Consider the following 18,789-nt stretch of genomic DNA (forward strand, 5'->3'; position numbering starts at 1 on the left):
GAATATTGAAAAAAGAGGAGAGGTAAGAAAATAAAAAATATAAAACTTACTGCATTAGCACGCTGATCCCAGTCATGTTTGTCATCTGACAAAATCTCCCTGATTTTATTTAATGTTTCTTCAAGTTCTCTACTAGAATAGATCTTAAAGATGAAAAATTATAACATTAATATTTTCTTGCTATAAGCAATATCAAAATTTTACCCTAATGTTTAAAATAATCTTTCACTTAAAAACAATTATTTCCCATTCCAGCACCATTTGTAACAGAAAATGGAAATACATCACAGACAATGCATTCATGTATCTTCCTTACCCTTGTGCTATCTCTTCACTCATAAGTAACTTCAAATACACTCTTAAAATGTTTTGTTATTTAAAAACAGGATGCAAATATCCTAAGAATTAATAAAATAGGCCTAATTCCTCAAAATGACTTTAGGTATATAACTTATCTATTATATCCTCACCCCCACTAATATAGCTACTATATGCCAACATAGGGAGATGTTAACAGAATTATTGGCTATAGTCTAAGAGGCTATGTTTTAAGTTAGTCCCTATCCCCACCCCATTGCTAGGCTGTAGCTTCACACTTTATTTCCTCTGGAGTCAGCAGCTTGCCAAATACCATTATCCTTTCATTCATTTAACAAGTATTCACATAACAGAGATATACCATGCTGAACACCAAGGATACCATGGTAAGAAAAACCGGCACGATCTTTGTCTATGGAGTTTATAATCTAATCATGGAGAGAAAAAAGAAACTAATCAAATGCTATAATGTATGAAATTGCAAACAGAAAGTACCACCAAGGAGAATTACACAGTGCCATGAAAATCTAGGGTTTTGCACTAGCTAGGAAAGTCAAGCTTGGAACGAGAGCTAGAGGATGAGTTGGACATCGTTAGGCCAAGTGATGAGAGATTAGCCTTTCCAAGAATGAACAACATGAGGAAAGGCTCTGTGACAGAAAGAAACTCAAAGAAAGCCAGAGCACAGGAGTAAAGAGTACAAAGGGGACCAGGGGAAAGGCCAGTGACCCAAATATAAGTAATCAGTGCACATATTTCTCTCTGTCACAGTTGAGGTGCAGCAGTGGGCATGTGACCCACATCAGTTCAGTCAAAGTGCATCTCACAAGTTTTACAGGATCAACCAGAAAAGACACAGAAGGTTGTGAGGGTGTGAGGCTTGAACAACTGTAGCAATGTTACTGGCCATGGGGGAAGACAATACAGCAGAGGAATCCAGAAGTGAGAGATAAAGAGAAATGGGGTCCTGGCAATACCATCTGAGTGTAGCACATAGACACCTTCATCGCAACAGTTCTACCTACATCTTTCACTTTCAACTACCATTAAATTCCCCTTTTTCTTAAAGCCAAACTAAACCAAACAGCGTCCCTCCTTCCCACCCCCCTAACAAGAGTACAAAGTGGAGCAGGGAATGAGACAAGGCTGAAGAGGTAGGTAGGAGAAAGACTAGGTGATATTCTGTTAGAGAGATTGCCGGAGGCTTGCATCTGAGATAGTTCCTGCCTGCCTGCCACCTTCCTTCACAATAGTCCTCCAGCAGTATTTCAGAAGAAAGGCAGGCCCCCAAGCCCTCCCAATCTTATTATGATGCATTGCTCTGGAATACAATGCAGGCTCCTCTTTCCCCAATAAGGAAAAATGGGTCAACAAAAAAATGTACTTCAGTGAAGGGGTACATAGTTTTTTAGACATTCTTTTTTAGGGGGTTATATAAGCAAAATAAGTTTGAATTCCAGTAAGTTAGGAATTTGTTGCTGTAGAATGATTCCTAGGTTTCTGACTTTTATAACTGATTAAATAATGGTTCCCACATACACAACACTGGAAGAGTAGATCTGTACAGGGGAAGTCATGAGTCTTACTTCCGAGAGGCTGAGTCTGAAATGCCTGAGATGTCTAAAAGGACTTGTCAAGTACACAATTAGTGTAGAAACTGTGCTCAAGAGAGGTCAGGCTTGGAGATAAAAACCTGTGCGTCATCTACGTACAGGGACGAACTGAAGCCATGGGTTTCAAGGAAGTGACTTAGTAAAGAGGGACCAGACTAACCCTTGAGAAATTCCAATATTCAACAGCCAAGTAGAGAAGGATGAGCCTGTAAAGGAGACACGGGTGAAGTGGACAAAGAGATAGAGGTAAAACAAAAAAAGGAAGACTCTTACATCACATGCACCTTAAAAATAAAAAAAAGATGTAGTTGGATACTGCAATGCAATATGATTCTCAACTCTGTGGAGCCAATTTAATTTTAGCCTCATTGAAAAATCACTTGAAAATCTAATTGCAGCAAAAAATGATATTTTGTTAATAATAAGTATTTTATTTATGTAGTCATTTATGAATTTCTTTAAAGGGACAAAATAACTATATGAAGAGGCACATGGGCAATATTCATAGGAATTGTCACTTTACTGGTACCCTTACCTGAATAGAAGGGACATCTGTAAAAGCTTTTATAAAATCATCTTCATCAACTGCTCCGGCACCTCCTTCCTTAGAAGCACCTGTTATTTAAAAGAAAATTTTACAGTTTATTTTTAAGCATTTTCCCACCAAGGACACAATGAAAAATATCTCTTTTGATATCAACAAAGGCAAAAGTTTGAGACTGTAGGATCTGAAGAATCAAAAGTTAGCATAAGTACAGCCATCTTAAGGCCTAAATACCACCCCCTAACCCAAAAGAAGGAAAATCATTAGAATCTTGAAAAACAAGTTAGTTAGCCTGTGTCAATTGTAGTGACCTTTAGTTAGCTAACCGTAAATCAGTTAATCATACACGCCTAGCTTATCTTACTAGAACCACCCTAGACATTCCGTAGGTGATCTCATCTAACCAGACCCCAGGATGTGGCGCCAGCAAAAGATTTATGAGCCTATAGAAAAAACCCTGTATTGTGATTATGGAAAATTCTACCCCTTTTGAAAATGCTATAAAACCTTCTGCCTTAGTGTGCTCGGGGTCCTCGTTGAGACCTGCTGCGACAGGCTGACTTGGACCCCAACTAGTTGGCTTCCGAATAAATTCCTCTTGCTTGTTGCATCAAGAAACGTCTTTGGTGAGTGATTTGGGGCGGCGCCTTCCTCAGGGGAATCCAACATTTGGGGGCTCGTCCGGGATCATGCGCTCACCCCGCTTCACTCCCAAAGTCGCTCTTGGAGGAAGAGGTAAGATTAGTGGCGCCTTGGTTTGTCTGTGTTCTGTTTTCTGTTTTTCAGTGAGACCGGTCAGAATTCTGAAAGGGGGTACCCACTGTCTGGCAGCTGTCCCGATCCCGTAAAGGGGTCGAGACTGCGGTCGGTAGACGTACTAGGAGCACCGCAGGCTGCAACCCTGGGGGACGCCTCGGGGAGGTTGGGAGGCCAGGGACGCCTGGTAGCCTCCCGTCTGTTTTTCCGGCAAGGTGAATCTGATGAGATAGGGTTGATTTTCAGGTGCCAGGAATATCAACCCTCTGATTCCTTTCGGTTTCTGTTTGAAAATCTGAGAAAAAACAAAAAGCGGCCGCTGTGTGTCTAATCTGTGTGTGTCTCTGTTTTTTGTGTCTTTCATGTGCCTAATAATTGTTATACTGACAAGGGGACAGACTCAGACAACCCCCTAAGTGTGTAAATGAATATATCTTTCTACCTCCGGATGGTATTAATGAAATTGATTTAAAGACAAGCGCTTGTGAAAATTGAGTGTTCTAAAACTTCCAGAAAACCTGGTAAAAAAGTGTTAAGCATTAATGCTAATTTGAGTTTGCCTGAGGCGGGCATGTCCTGGTAGTTGTCCACTGCCTGAGTTTACCTAGAGTCATTTGAGTCATGTTATCTGCTAAATCTTTTAAGAATAGAATGCTTAGAAGCTTGGCTTTGTCTAGTGTTCAGTGGGGGTCTTGTGAGTAGGCTAGCATAGTTGTTGCAGGTAGGTGAACTGGATAAGTGTGGCAAGTGAACACCTTTTAAATTGTGTGTTGCAGTGTGTATGCCTACCTGCAGCCTGAGAATCTTTGTAGTAACTTAAAGCCTTAGAGTTTTGTTAAGTTGAGAAGATGTGCTCTGTGTTTGCTGGGAGATTGTGCTGTGAAGCTCATGGTTGCAGAAATTGTAGAATGTGTTCGTGAGTTTGTTGGTCTAGAAAATGTTAGTTTGACAGTTTGCAGTGTCCTGCTTCTCAGTGTTCACTAGAAGTTAAAGTTTCTAATGGTTTTAAGTTCTAATTAAAACCACTTAAAGTAATAAAGAAAAACATTTCTCTATGCTAAAAGATGTATGTTTTAATAAGAAAAAGTATAAAAAATGAAAACTCTTCTGCATGCTAAAGAATGTGTTTTGTGATAAAAGAAAGTAACTTTGTTCTAAAGTACAGCTATTTATTTAAAGAGAGACAAAGAGAGAAAACAGCGTGGTGCCTTTTGTTGTAGAAGATCCGCTCAGCCTGTTGCTTTGGGGGGAGGGTTAGGATGTTTAGAGATAAAGTGAGATAAACCCAGTCAAGCCGCAGGCAAGCCCAGGCATAATTCTCACCGGCTTATGTGCTTGGGACCATGGGGCAAATGAAGAATAAATTACTATATTCTTACAGATATAGTCATGCCTAGTGAAATTAAAGCAAGTGAGTCTTGATATCAAGTGCACAGCAAAATTAAAATCTCGTTTCCAGTTAAACAGTTTTCTTTAACTGTTAGTCTGCTCTTAATGTTGAAAGATCACAGCAGTTTCTCATGCTTAAAGTCTCAGTGAGTTGCCATGAAATCGTAATGTTAAAGGGACTAAAAGCTAAAGTTTGTTAGTTAACAACTGTATAACCTTTATTTGCCTTTGAAATATTTTGTTATTAAAAATGATTGCATGGCCTGAAAAATTGAATTCCTAAGCAGAATAGTAACAAAGCTTTTTTCAGCTGATTAAATGCACTTAGTTAACAAACCAAAATTTATTAAACTGTAGAATCTGGACAAGATTATGTTTCTCCCAGAAAAACAGGTTTCACTGTAAAGGTTTAGATAGACGAACGTGTGACCACTTTTGAGAAAAGTTGTAATAGATTTTTTGAGAACCACCAGGTCTTCTTGTTTAATTTATATGCTGTATGTTTAAAAAAAAAAAAAAAACATGGGGGAATCTACTATTAAAGAGTAAAACATTCTTGAAGCTTTCAGGGAAGACCTGTAAACTTAAGCACTTTCTCTGTTTTTTGTATCTGGTCTTAGACACTTATGCTGAGTTATGTTCTTATTATTTTCACTGTTTGTAAGCTATTGATTGTAAGCCAAAGGTCATCATTTCTCAGTCCCTAAATGAAAAAGTAAAATGCCTGATCTCTTTCATCTCAAAGCATATTTCTGGTCATATCTGAATATCTGTGTGAAAGAAAGAGACATTTAAATTTGAGATTCTGCTTAAACTTTTAAGTTGAATTTGACTATAGCCATATTCATTCTTTGTATGTATCTCTAACAGGTCTTTTGTATGCCTGGTAATATTATACTCTGCCTTGAGTTTAGACAGTTCTTTCAGCTAAATATGAATTCTTATTGTAGCTTTTTTCCCCTCCTGAAGATGAAAGCAGAAGAATCTACCATCTGCTACCATTCTCTCAAGAATGCTTAGTAACCTAGAATTAGTTTGACTTTCTGTATGTTGTCTTTAAAAATTGACAGCAGCAGTCTCCCCTGCTGCCCCACTTTTTAAGATATCTCGTTTACTGTGCTGAGTATATAGACAATAAATGTGTAATGATAGTTCTAAAAAAATTAAATGCAAAAAGGTGCTTTTACCTCTAGTTAACTCTGATATTTTCCAGAGGGCCCCTGGAACATGTCAGAAGAATTTTTTCTCACTAGACAAAGTATTTGACTAATTTGGCTTATTTATCTGATATATATATATTTATTTACCAAGAAAGCACTGTCAAAGAGAATGATGCTAAACTTTGTTACTGAATGTTTTGTATTACAGAAATATCAGAATTTCCTTATGTCAACTGTTTTACAGTAAGCTCTCATCATATCTTTAACCATTGTCATTTGTAAGTCTTTTGTCATTTATAGTATTATCCCTAAACTGGTAAAGAACTAGATTTCAGCAGAACAGGTATTAGTTACATAAGATTACATAAACTAAAGAAAATGATTTTGTGTCTTTTTGTTTCAAATGTTGCTGGTAAAGTGTTTTAACCTTGTTCTCTTAAACTGACAACAGTTTAGTAAATGACTATCTTTATGAGCAGAATTGAAACATCCTTCTCTCTACTTGATCCCTCCAGAGTTTAAAAACTTTCAGTGACTGTTTTTGTATTCCATGGCAGTATGTTTATTTGCACGAGTTCAATAAGAATCTGCTTTCCTTGTGAGAAGACTACTTAAGAACACTGGTTATACTACCAGGGCTTTGACTGGAATGTCGTACCTGAGAGACATGTGTATAAACTCAGATGTGAACAACTTTAAAGAACTAAGATTGACTTTATAAAGCCAACAAAACCCCTTGGAAGAACTGGCCTGGTACCTTGCTTACAGAGTTCCCAGCAGCAGCCTTACCAGGTGAGTAAAGAAGGTCACTTCCTGGCAGGTGCAGAGACCTCGAGAAGAGAAGAATTCATCCAAATCTACAGGTACTGCAGGCAAAGCCTGATGGCAAGTCTGGCTTGGCTGTCTGGCCTCAAGAGGCCTTTAAAAGTTCAATCTGAAATTCCTTACAAAAAGTTCCAGCAAAGCATATTTAAAAGAGCCTGTGTAATCAATTGCTCTTCTTGCTGCACCTGTGCAAATAATCAAGCCAGCTGTTAATTATTTTCTTAACCTAGTTACTTCTGGTAAAAATGAGAGTGATTTTAGAGAGAAGTATCGTTTCAATAATGCAGCCTCCTTCCAGAATAAAAAATCCAACTCCAGATGTTGCTACATAACCTAATAACACAATTTGTTTTATCTTGCCTAGAAGCCACAAAACTGCAAATAGTAATAAAAATGAAACCTAGAATAGAAGCGCCAGCCTTCTGAAGCCCTCTCAACTGACCAGTGATGGAGACCTAGCTGCACCCTTTACTGCGCCCCCTTCTCAGCATGAAGCAGCCAGAGCGGTCATCACCCCTCTTCCCTAGCAGCAGCTAGAGTCTCTATCTGTAGAAGAAAGAATGAGACCATACCCATAGCCTTCCCTGGTAAAAACAGGTATTTAATCCCTCCTCCCGAGGGATAGTGGGCTTGTAACACTGGAGTGACCCTATGTGTCTCTACTTCTGCCTTCAACTCCTCCCATGATTTCTGTATCATGGTCCAGCTGGTGCCCAGGTTGATGTATCATGATGATCTCTCATTCGTAGCTGAATTTGAACCTAAGCATAGATATAAGAGAGAGCCGGTCTCGCTGACCTTAGCCGTGTTGTTAGAGATAAGAGTCGCAGCTGGAGTGGGAACGGAGGCAGTCGCTATTGTTCAAGGGAACCAGCATTATGAAAGACTAAGGACTGCTATTGATGAAGACCTAAAAACCATAGAGCAATCCATTACAAAACTTGAAGAATCTCTGACTTCCCTCTCTGAGGTAGTCTTACAGAATAGACGAGGGCTAGATCTGCTGTTCCTAAAAGGAGGAGGACTGTGTGCAGCTTTAAGAGAAGAATGCTGCTTTTATGCAGATCATTCCGGGATAGTAAGAGATTCAATGTCAAAACTTAGAGAAAGGCTAGATCAGAGGAAGAGAGAGCGAGAAGCAGGCCAAGGACTGTTTGAATCTTAGTTCACTAGGTCCCCGTGGTTTACAACCCTGATATCCACTCTGGCTGGGCCCCTACTCATCCTTGTGTTGCTTCTAACTTTAAGACCCTGCATGTTAAACCGGTTAATAACTTTTGTTAGAGAAAGAGTGAGTGCCGTTCATGTACTAATGTTGAAGCAACAATACCACTCACTCACCTCACAAGAAGATACAAACATTCCATGATTGGAATGCCCCAAAAAGAGAAGTGGGGAAATGTAGGATCTGAAGAATCAAAAGTTAGCATAAGTACAGCCATCTTAAGGCCTAAATACCACCCCCTAACCCAAAAGAAGGAAAATCATTAGAATCTTGAAAAACAAGTTAGTTAGCCTGTGTCAATTGTAGTGACCTTTAGTTAGCTAACCGTAAATCAGTTAATCATACACGCCTAGCTTATCTTACTAGAACCACCCTAGACATTCCGTAGGTGATCTCATCTAACCAGACCCCAGGATGTGGCGCCAGCAAAAGATTTATGAGCCTATAGAAAAAACCCTGTATTGTGATTATGGAAAATTCTACCCCTTTTGAAAATGCTATAAAACCTTCTGCCTTAGTGTGCTCGGGGTCCTCGTTGAGACCTGCTGCGACAGGCTGACTTGGACCCCAACTAGTTGGCTTCCGAATAAATTCCTCTTGCTTGTTGCATCAAGAAACGTCTTTGGTGAGTGATTTGGGGCGGCGCCTTCCTCAGGGGAATCCAACAAGACCTTCCATTATATAAGAAAGCATTACAAAAAAAATCTCCAACTTTCAGAAAAGTTAAGGTAGTACTTGATGGAGCAGTAGTTAATTAACTCTCTGTAAGGCAGTAGTGAGGCTGATTAACATCCAAACTGCCAGAACTGAGCTCTCCCATCCTTCAATGCATCATCCAATGCAGTATAAAGACAAAAGAAATGCAAAGGAGAGGAAAACATTTAAAAAGCTGAAGAGCAATTGTAAATAACACTAAATGTCTATAAGTGATGGCAAATGATGATGCAGAGGACCCATGTATTCTGCAGTGGTCAGAAATGCACTTGTGACAGAAATGAGGGTCTTGAAATTAAACTTAAATACACAAACAAATTTTCCTTTATTTGCACACAGACAATAAAAAAGTTGATAGGCAGTAGTTTTTTCAGAGCCAGTAATGAAGCCATTGTCTTTCAGCCCCAAATTCACTCTTTCATATTTGCTGATGCTGGGCTTAGGATAGAGCAAACCATTTTTCTGTTGATTCTAATGGTTTCTTGCTAAACTCTGTCAATTGGGTTACTGGAAGAGACTAGAAGCTAAAGGAAAGAAGGAACGTACTCCTTCCTGCTTCCTTATTATCAGTAAAACCCTGGTGACTCTGGCAGCAGGCTCATTTTATAGCAGCATCTGTTTCCAGTCTGCAGTTTTTCTAACACTCATTGAACCAGCGCACTGCACCCATTAGAGACGAGCCACCTAGTACTGCCTCCTCAGAGGTATGAGTCATACCTCTGCAGAGCCCCTCTGCTAAGCCTCCAAGTTTTAGTAATTTTAATGCCCTCATTTTGTTCCTCCACCTCTAGGGGTACGAACTGTTTACTCTAATTGTTACCTCTGTGATACTCTAGTGCTCTCTTTTTGCATTCATAATTCATCAATACCCATTTAACAATATTTTAAATTCTCTTTGTAAAAACAACTCTTGTGGTTTCTGTTTCCTGACTGAACCCTGCCTGATACATGTGGAACGTAGTTTCTAATTCTACTCTATATATCTATTTCTTCATGGTAAGAATTCAACATATGCACAAAAGTAAACTTGAAATGGATTAAAGACTTGAATGTAAGTCATGAAACCATAAAACACTTAGAAGACAACATAGGCAAACATCTCCTGAATATAAACATAAGCAACTTCTTCCTGAACCCATCTCCTTGAGAAAGGGAAACAAAAGCAAAAATGAACTCATGGGACTACATCAAACTAAAAAGTTTCTGTATGGCAAAGGATACCATCAGCAGAACAAAAAGGCATCCTACAGTATGGGAGAATATATTTGTAAATGACATATTTGACAAGGGGTTAACATCCATATATATAAAGAACTTACATGCCTCAACACCCAAAAAGCAAATAACCCGATTAACAAATGAGCAGAGGATATGAAGAGACAATTTTCCAAAGAAGAAATTCAGATGGCCAACAGACACATGAAAAGATGCTCCACATCACTAATCATCAGCGAAATGCAAATTAAAACCACAATGAGATATCACCTCACACCAGTAAGGATGGCCAGCATCGAAAAGACTAAGAACAATAAATGCTGGCAAGGATGCGGAGAAAGAGGAACCCTCCTACACTGCTGGTGGGAATGTAAGCTAGTTCAACCATTGTGGAAAGCAATATGGAGGTTCCTCAAAAAACTAAAACTAGAAATACCATTTAACCCTGGAATCCCACTCCTTGGAATTTACCCAAAGAATACAACTTCTCAGATTCAAAAAGACATATGCACCCTTATGTTTATCACAGCACTTTTTACAATAGCCAAGATATGGAAGCAACCTAAGTATCCATCAGTAGATGAATGGATAAAGAAGATGTGGTACATATATACAATGGAATACTATTCAGCCGTAAGAAAGAAACAAATCCTACCATTTGCAACAACATGTATGGAGCTGGAGGACATTATGCTCAGCGAAATAAGCCAGGCGGAGAAAGACCAATGCCAAATGATTCCCCTCATTTGTGGAGTATAACAATGAAGCAAAACTGAAGAAACAAAATGGTAGCAGACTCAGAGACTCCAAGAATGAACCAATTGTTACCAAAGGGGAGGGGGAGGGGAAGGGTGTGGCAGGGTGGGTGGGGAGGGAGGAAGAAGGGGATTGAGGGGTATTATGTTTAGTATACATGGTGTGGGGGATCACGGGGAGAACTGTGTAGTACAGAGAAGGCACATAGTGGATCAGTAGCATCTTACTACACTGATGGACACTGACTGCATTGGGGTATGGGCAGGGACTTGACAATGTGGGTGAATGTAGTAACCACATTGTTTTTTCATGTGAAACCTTCATAAGAATGAATATCAATTATACCTTAATTAAAAAAAATACAAAATAAAAAAAGAATTCAACATATGAAATGGACTTCAACTGCACAAGATGGAAATCCTAAGGACAATTAACTAAAAACTCTCTCAAAATAAAAGATTAAATAAAAAATATCTCCCCAATTAAGTTTATCACCTACCGAAGAAACATTAATGCTTCAAAAAACTAACATCATCCTAATCAAAAAAACCCCTCAGGATTTCCAAAGGTATATAGGAAGTGCCTTATCTTTAAAAAAAAAAAACCTTAAAGATCTTTTTGTATATGAGTTTTAACAGCAAAAAGATGGACAGGACAGCATAACAAAGCTGGAAGCAATATAAAACTGTAAGTTGAAATCACTGACAATTTAATAAACTAAAAGAGGAATGAATGCATGCTTCTACAGGAAATTCAATTATGTGAGTAAATAAGTTATTCCCTAGATATTAAATAAAATCCAATAAAACTCTCATCCCAATCCCTATGATCAGTCCTAGTAACTAAATGAAACTGAAAAAAATATATATATGTATATTTTAAGTTGATGTTCATTTTCCATACAGATCCCTAATGGTTCTAACATCTGACTTTCCTTTCCCCATTGAATTACCTTGTCATCTTTGTTGGAAATCAGTTGAAGATACATGTATAGCTCTATGTCGAGATTGTCTGTTTTGTCCATTCTTTTTTCCAATACACCATCTTGTCAGTGTAGCTTTTTAAAAAATCAATCTATCTCTCTATCTATTTTATTAAGGTATCATTGATAAACAATCTAAAAGTTTCACATGAGCAACACTATAGTTAATACATTCACCCATATTATCGAGTCCCCTACTACACCCAATTGCAGTCACTGTCCATCAGAATAGTAAGATGCTGTAGAGAAACTACTTGTCTTCTCTGTGCTATACTGTCTTCCCTGTGATCCCCCTGCATTATGGGTGCTACTCATAATGCCCCTTAATTCCCTTCTCCCTCCCTTCCCACCCACCCTTCCCTACCATTTTCCTTTGATAAACAGTAGTCCCTTCTAGGAGTCTGGGAGTCTGCTGCTGTTTTGTTCTTTCAGTTTTGCTTTGTTGTTATACTCCACAAATGAGGGAAATCATCTGGTACTTGTATTTTTCCACCTGGGTTATTTCACTGAGCATAGTACCCTCTAGCTCCATCCATGTTATGGCAAATAGTAGCACTTGTTTTCTTCTTATGGCTGAATAATATTCCATTGTGTGTATGTACCACCTCTTCTTCATTCATTCATCTACTGATGGACATTCAAATTGCTTCCACATCTTGGCTGTTGTAAATGGTCCTGCAAAAAACACAGGGGTGCATATGTCTTTCTGAATCTGGAGTCTTGTTTTCATTGGGCAAATTCCTAGGAGTGGATTTCCTGGGTCAAATAGTATTTATATTTTTAGTATTTTGAGGAACCTCCATATTGCCTTCCACAAAGGCTGAACTAATTTACATTCCCACCAGCAGTGTAGGAGGGTTCCCCTTTCTGCACATCCCTGCTAGCATTTGTTGTTTTGTCTTTTGGATGTTGGCCATCCTAACTGGTGTGAGGTGTTATCTCCTTGTGGTTTTAATTTGCATTTTCCTGATAATTAGTGATGTGGAACATCTTTTCATGTGCCTGTTGGCCATATGATTTTCTTCTTTGGAGAAGTGTCAGTTCATAGCCTCTGCACATTTTTTAATCGGTCATTTGCTTTTGGGTGTTGAGGTGTATGAGTCTGTAATATATTTTGGATGTTAACCCCTTGTTGGATATGTCATTTAAAAATATATTCTCCCATACTGTAGGGTGTCTTTTAGTTCTACTAATGGTGTCCTTTGCTGTCTCATTTAGTCATTTTTGCTTTTGTTTCCCTTGCCCAAGGAGATGTGTTCAGGAAAAAGTTGCTCATGTTTATATTCAAAAGATTTTTGCCTGTGTTTTCTTCTAAGAGTTTTATGGTTTCATGACTTATATTCAGGTCTTTGATCCATTATGAGTATACTTTTGTGTGTGGAGTTAGACAATAATCCAGTTTCATTCTCTTACATGTAGCTGTCCAGTTTTGCCAACACCACTTGTTGAAGAGGCTGTCATTTTTCCACTGTACATCCATTGCTCCTTTATCATATATTAATTGACCATATAAGCTTTGCTTTATATCTAGGTTCTCTATTCTGTTCATTTGATCTATGGGTCTGTTCTTGTGCCAGTACCAGATTGTCTTGATTACCATGGCTTTGTAGTAGAGTTTGAAGTCATGGAGGGTAATACCCCCAGCTTTATTCTTCTCAGGATTTCTCTTTCTATTCAGGGTCTTTTGTGGTTACATATGAATTTTAGAACTATTAGCTCTAGTTTGTTGAGGAATGCTGTTGGTATTTTGATAGGGATTGCACTGAATCTGTAGACTGCTGTAGGCATGATGGCCGTTTTGACAATATTAATTCTTCCTATCCATGAGCACAGGATATATTTCCATTTATTGGTGTCTTCTTTAATTTCTCTCATGAGTGTCTTGTAGTTTTCAAGGTATATGTCTTTCACATCCTTGGTTAGGTTTATTCCTAGATATTTTATTCTTTTTCTTTTATTTTGGTATCATTAATCTACAATTACATGAGGAACATTATGTTTATTAGACTCCCCCCATCGTATTTTATTTTTTTGATGCAATTGTTAATGGAGTTGTTTTCCTGATTTCTCTTTCTGCTAGTTCATTGTTAGTATACAGGAATGCAACAGATTTCTGTGTATTAATTTTGTATCCTGTAACTTTGCTGAATTGTTATTAGTTCTCGTAGTTTTGGGGTAGATTCTTTAGTTCTTTTATGTACAACATCATATCATTTGCAAACAGTGACAGTTTAACTTCTTCCTACAAATTTGGATGCCTTTTATTTCTTTGTGTTGTCTGATTGCCATGGCTAGGATCTCCAATACTATGTTCACTAAAAGTGGGGAGAGTAAGCATCCTTGTCTTGTTCCCAATCTTAGAGGAAAAGCTTTCAGCTTCTTGTTAAGTATGATGTTGACTGTGGGTTTGTCATATATGGCCTTTATTATGTTGAGGTACTTGACCTCTATACCCATTTTGTTGAGAGTTTTTATCATGAATGGATGTTGAATTTTGTCAAATGCTTTTTCAGTGTCTATTGAGATGATCATGTAATTTTTGTCCTTCTTTTTGTTGATGTGGTGTATGATGTTGATGGATTTCCTAATATTGTACCATCCTTGCATCCTTGGAATAAATCCTACTTTATCATGATGGATGATATTTTTGATGTATTTTTTAATTCAGTTTGCTAACATTTTGTTGAGTATTTTTGTATGTATGTTCATCGGGGATATTGATCTGTAATTTTCTTTTTTTGTGGTGTATTTGCCTGGTTTTGATATTAGAGTAATGCTGACCTCATAGAATGAGTATGATCTCATCTACCTCATCTAATCTGCTTTTAAATCCTTCCATTGTGTGTTTCATTTCAGATACTGTATTTTTCAAGGTTACTACCTTTTTCTTGAAGTCCTCTCTGAGACCTTGAATATTTTTCTGTAGCTATGTGAGCATGTTTATGATTTTTATTTTGAAATCTTTACCAAGAAGATTGGTGATTTCAGTTTCACTTAGCCCTCTTTTTGGTGTTTGAGGGATTTTGGTTTGAACCAGATTCTTTCTACATTTCATATTTCTAATGATTAGTATGGAATCATAATGTTGTGTAGGCAGTGCCCTCTAGCACCCAGAAGCTCTATTCTCTGGAGCTTCCCAGCACCTGGAAGGATGACAGTGGTTGCAGGCTTGAGGCACCAGTGCCTGCCAGGAGGATAAAGCTCTTTCCTGCTTCCCGGCTGCTGTGCCTGCATCCACTGTCAGGGCTAGCATACTGAGCAGGCAGGGAAAAGCCTCTTGTTATGCCCCTGTTATGCTCCACTGGCCTGGTGTGATGGCGAGGGCAGCAGGTTTGCATACTGGTGCCAGCTGGGAGGAAGGAGCAGCAGGCTGTGTATCACAGTGGGAGGCCTTGGTGCTGCATTGCCAGACAGGGAAATGGAGTGCCTGAAGCTCCTGGAAGTTCCCAACCTGCTGGGCTGAGTGTGCCAGGACAATTTTGTCCACCTGTCCTTTCTCCTGAGCAGCAAGCTCTGTGTAATCCTTGCCCCTTTAGCAGCTCTCTCACTGTTGGAAAGTCTTTCAAAGTGCTGCCTTTCTTGTGTCCCAGAGCAGCCAGTTGTGGAAACCTGTTCTCCACTAACAGCTGGAATCTCAGTCTCTCCAAGTATTCTGCCTGTTTTTGCTTTCCAACCCCACTAATCTCCAGAGCACTATGTAATGTGGGTTCGTTTTTCCCAGAGCAGATCTCCAGGGGTGGGTGTTCAGCAGTCCTGGGCTTCCACTCCCTCCCCACTCTGCTTCTCTTCCTCCTGCCAGTGAGCTGGGGTGGGGGCAGGGCTTGGGTCCTGCCGGATCGTGGCTTTGCTACTTCATCCTTTTCCATGAGGTCTTCTCTTTTCCCCAGATATAGGAAGTCTGTTGCAGTCTTCTTTCTGGTAGCTCTTTCAGGATTAGTTATATTTGCTGTATTTTCATGTTACATGTGGTTTTGTGAGGAGGTTTCTATGTCACTTCTCATGCCACTATCTTTGCTTCAGATGGTTCCAGTCAAGATACCTAATCATATTATCTTAACATCTTGTAACATACTACACTCACTTACAAATCTCTTAATATGGGGTTTATTATTTTTGACAATGGGTTTCTCTGCAGGAGAGTGCAGAAGTCTAGATTTTAATAGTTTCTTCTCAATCTTTCATGGTTATCTTGCCCAGGCCACTAATCAGTCTTTAGGGACTTGTTCTTACCAAGTAGTTCCTAAACACTCAACACAGTGTTCACGAAAATGACTTAGTTCTGACATTCATTAATATATATCTACATAACTTCTCATTTATATACCACATTACTTACAATTGACTTTGTTACAGTAACAAGAGCAACCACTGGGTAAATCTGAGAACAAGTGATTCCTGGAGAGCATACATCTCAACTGCTGGAGGAAACCTGAAGAGATGTACCAGAGCAAAGCCAGCTAGCAGCCTTAGGGTGTTGAGGTGTGGAATACTGAAAGTGTCAGGGAGGAACAGAACAGTGAAGGGGAGGTCAGTATGAAGAGTAACTACAGTGTATGTGAAATTTACAAAGGCATCACAACCTAGAGCAGAATGTTAACTCCAATAAATTAGCCCATCAACCACAACACAATGCCAAAAACCTTCAAGGGAATGCAGATCATCTGAATATATCCCAGATGAGACCAGAAATATGTGCCATTGACTAAGGACATATACAGTCTAACTCTGAAAGTCACAATTCAGTGTCATAAAAAATACCTTTATTATCCCATGAGTTCTGCCTTATGAGCAGGGCCAAATAAACTTGGTGGGAGTAGAAATTAAATAACTTTTAAAAGTCCCACAGGAGGTACAGAGTCAAAAGGCTACAAATATCAATTTATGCAGCCTTATGACTATCTCAGATGTGACAATTAGGTCTTTAAACCTGGACATGGGCATTACCAAATGTGGCAAGAACTTTCATGGTTAGAAGAGCTGACCCCAGTCTTCCTCACTCTCACCTTTGACACTCGCTTTGAATGAGCATAGGTGCTGCACATGGGAGTGCACTGAATATGGGAGTGGTGAAAATAGAGGCCATGCTGAGCAAACCCTTCCAGCCTTGCTTATTTCTTGGATGCACTGCAAGTAAACCTTTGAAAAATCCTAGTTTTGCCTAATGTTTCTCCTCATCTTGGTTTTGATTGTGTGGTCAACAAAGCAGAAAAGAGGATTTATGCATAGGGGAATAATCTACTGAATAAACTGTTTCTTCTCACAATTATCATTCCATTTTCTGACACAGCCTTAAAGTTCATATAAAAAATACAATTAAATACTTTTAGCAACAGTAAGAAGAATGAATATCATACAATGAGAGTTAAAAAGAGTACTGGGCCCTAATGTCAAATATTACTGCAAGAACAGGAGAGTGAGTATACACACGAGGAAGAAACATATTTAGATCAGTAAGTTTGAGAGCAGAAACACAAGAAAAGGCTGGGCTGAAGGGATGAGCAATTCTGGTTCCAACTTGACAGCTCTTTCCAATGTAACTGGGTCAAAAATCACACCAGAAGATACTAATGGTTAGTATATATTTAGTATACTAAAAACAGAAGCACTTTGCCCACTTGTGTAATCACTCTAGAAAACAGAGGTCAGTAAATTTTTCTGTAAAGTGCTAGATAGTAAATATTTCAGACTTGGTGAGTCATATGGTTTCTGGTGCAATTCTCAACTCTGCCACTGAAGTGTGAAAGCAGCCACACAAGATATGTAAATGAATGAGCAAAGCTGTAATCCAGTAACACAAAACTCTATTTATGGGAACTGAAATTTTATTTTCATATACTTTTTACATGTCACATAATATTATTCTTTTGAATATTTTTAATCATTTAAAAATGTAAAAAATCACTCCTAGCTCAAGGGTGATACAAAGACAGTTAGCTGGATCTGGCCTGTAGACTACACTTTGCTGATTCTTGCAATCACTTGGATAGGGAGGAGGGAGGGGACTAGAGAATATTGTCATTCAGGAGATACCATGGTTTCTAGTATGTTTGACTAACTAGAGTAGGCACTCTCAAAATCCCAGATATTAGTTCAAGAGGTTTAAGTATATACAAAGAGAACTTCTAGTTAGTCCTTAACTACTAATAAGGTGAAGTAATGGATCCACAGGTAAATGAATCTGAGGGCAAACTAGTATGTTTCAGTTATAGGAGCAAGGAGAACAAAGTCACAGAGGTAGAAAGGGGCAGGTTCTTCTCATGCTACAATGAGGACACTAGCACTGAAGAGAAAGATAAATGATGGAGAAACAACATGTGGGTAATTACAGCATAAATCCCAATGAAATTCATAAAAATCCATAATTTTTAAAGAGAGTTACATGAATGAAAACACTACCAGTGCTTTTGAAGAGACATAAAGTCCAAAATAATAGCCTTCTAGATCCCCAACTTTCTAAGATAAGTAGATTGAAAAAGACTCAGCTGCAAACTCTAACTTGAACTGAATAATATAACTGTTGAAATAATGAAAAAATTTGACTGAAAAGTTAAACAACAAAACAAATAACTAGAGAAGAGGAGGATGCACCTGAATAAATTACACAGAATGTAGCAAACAAAACAGGGAAATGAAAAAGATGTAAAGAGACAGGGAGGAGAGCATGAAGGTCTAATAAAAACCTAATTGGAGTGCCTGAAAGACAGAATAGAGAGAATGGGGAAAAGGCAGTATTTTTAAAGAGATCATGGCTGTGAACTTTATAGATTCCAGAAAACCAGGAATCTGCAGACAGGATGCACAACACAACTCAAACAGGATAAAGAAAAAGAAATCGATACCTAGACTTTGTGGTAGAACTGTATAATACCAAAGGCAGATCATCAGAGAAAAGATATCACTTAGAAAGGAATAGCAGACTTCTTAAACAAGAGCAGGAGCCAGAGAGGGCATACTAACATCTTTCAAGTTTTGAAAGAAGAAAATATTGTTAGTCTAAAATTGTGTACCTAAGTTTTAAGAATACAAGTGGAAAAAAACTAAATGCAATGGAAATGAAGAAAATAAACTGCTATTATTTAAAGATGGTATGACTCTCTAAATCTGGGGTTGAGTAACTTTTTCTGTATGCAAAGGGCCAGATAACAAATAACTTAGGCTTCATGGGCCATATGGTCTCTGTTGCAACTACTCAACTTTTCACAAATGAATGGTTATGACTACATTCCAGTAAATCTTTATTTATAAGACCAGATAACAGGGTCGGATTTGTCCTGCTCCCTATAATATGCCAA

At 38.5% G+C, this 18,789-nt stretch overlaps 1 protein-coding gene and 1 long non-coding RNA gene across 45 annotated transcripts in view; one reads left to right on the forward strand and one right to left on the reverse strand.

Annotated features, from left to right (window-relative positions):
- The window catches only part of CLASP2 (cytoplasmic linker associated protein 2), a 205,343-nt gene that overhangs the window by 107,069 nt on the left and 79,485 nt on the right, over positions 1-18,789 (reverse strand). For all 44 annotated transcript variants that reach the window (XR_012125822.1, XM_073223506.1, XM_073223522.1 and 41 more), the window contains 2 exons: positions 2,467-2,546; positions 51-143 (listed from right to left, as the gene is read on the reverse strand). Coding sequence is in view for 43 of the 44 variants with exons in the window: in XM_073223506.1 (XP_073079607.1) it covers positions 51-143; positions 2,467-2,546 (173 nt within the window). In the remaining variant the exon portion in view is untranslated. The remainder of the gene's footprint in view (positions 1-50; positions 144-2,466; positions 2,547-18,789) is intronic.
- On the forward strand, positions 2,600-8,447 carry LOC140846588 (uncharacterized). Its single transcript, XR_012125826.1, has 2 exons — positions 2,600-6,572; positions 6,970-8,447. It is a non-coding gene; the product is annotated as an uncharacterized lncRNA (long non-coding RNA).

This window comes from Manis javanica, chromosome 15 (assembly GCF_040802235.1).
Source record: "Manis javanica isolate MJ-LG chromosome 15, MJ_LKY, whole genome shotgun sequence".
NCBI classification, from domain to species: domain Eukaryota; kingdom Metazoa; phylum Chordata; class Mammalia; order Pholidota; family Manidae; genus Manis; species Manis javanica.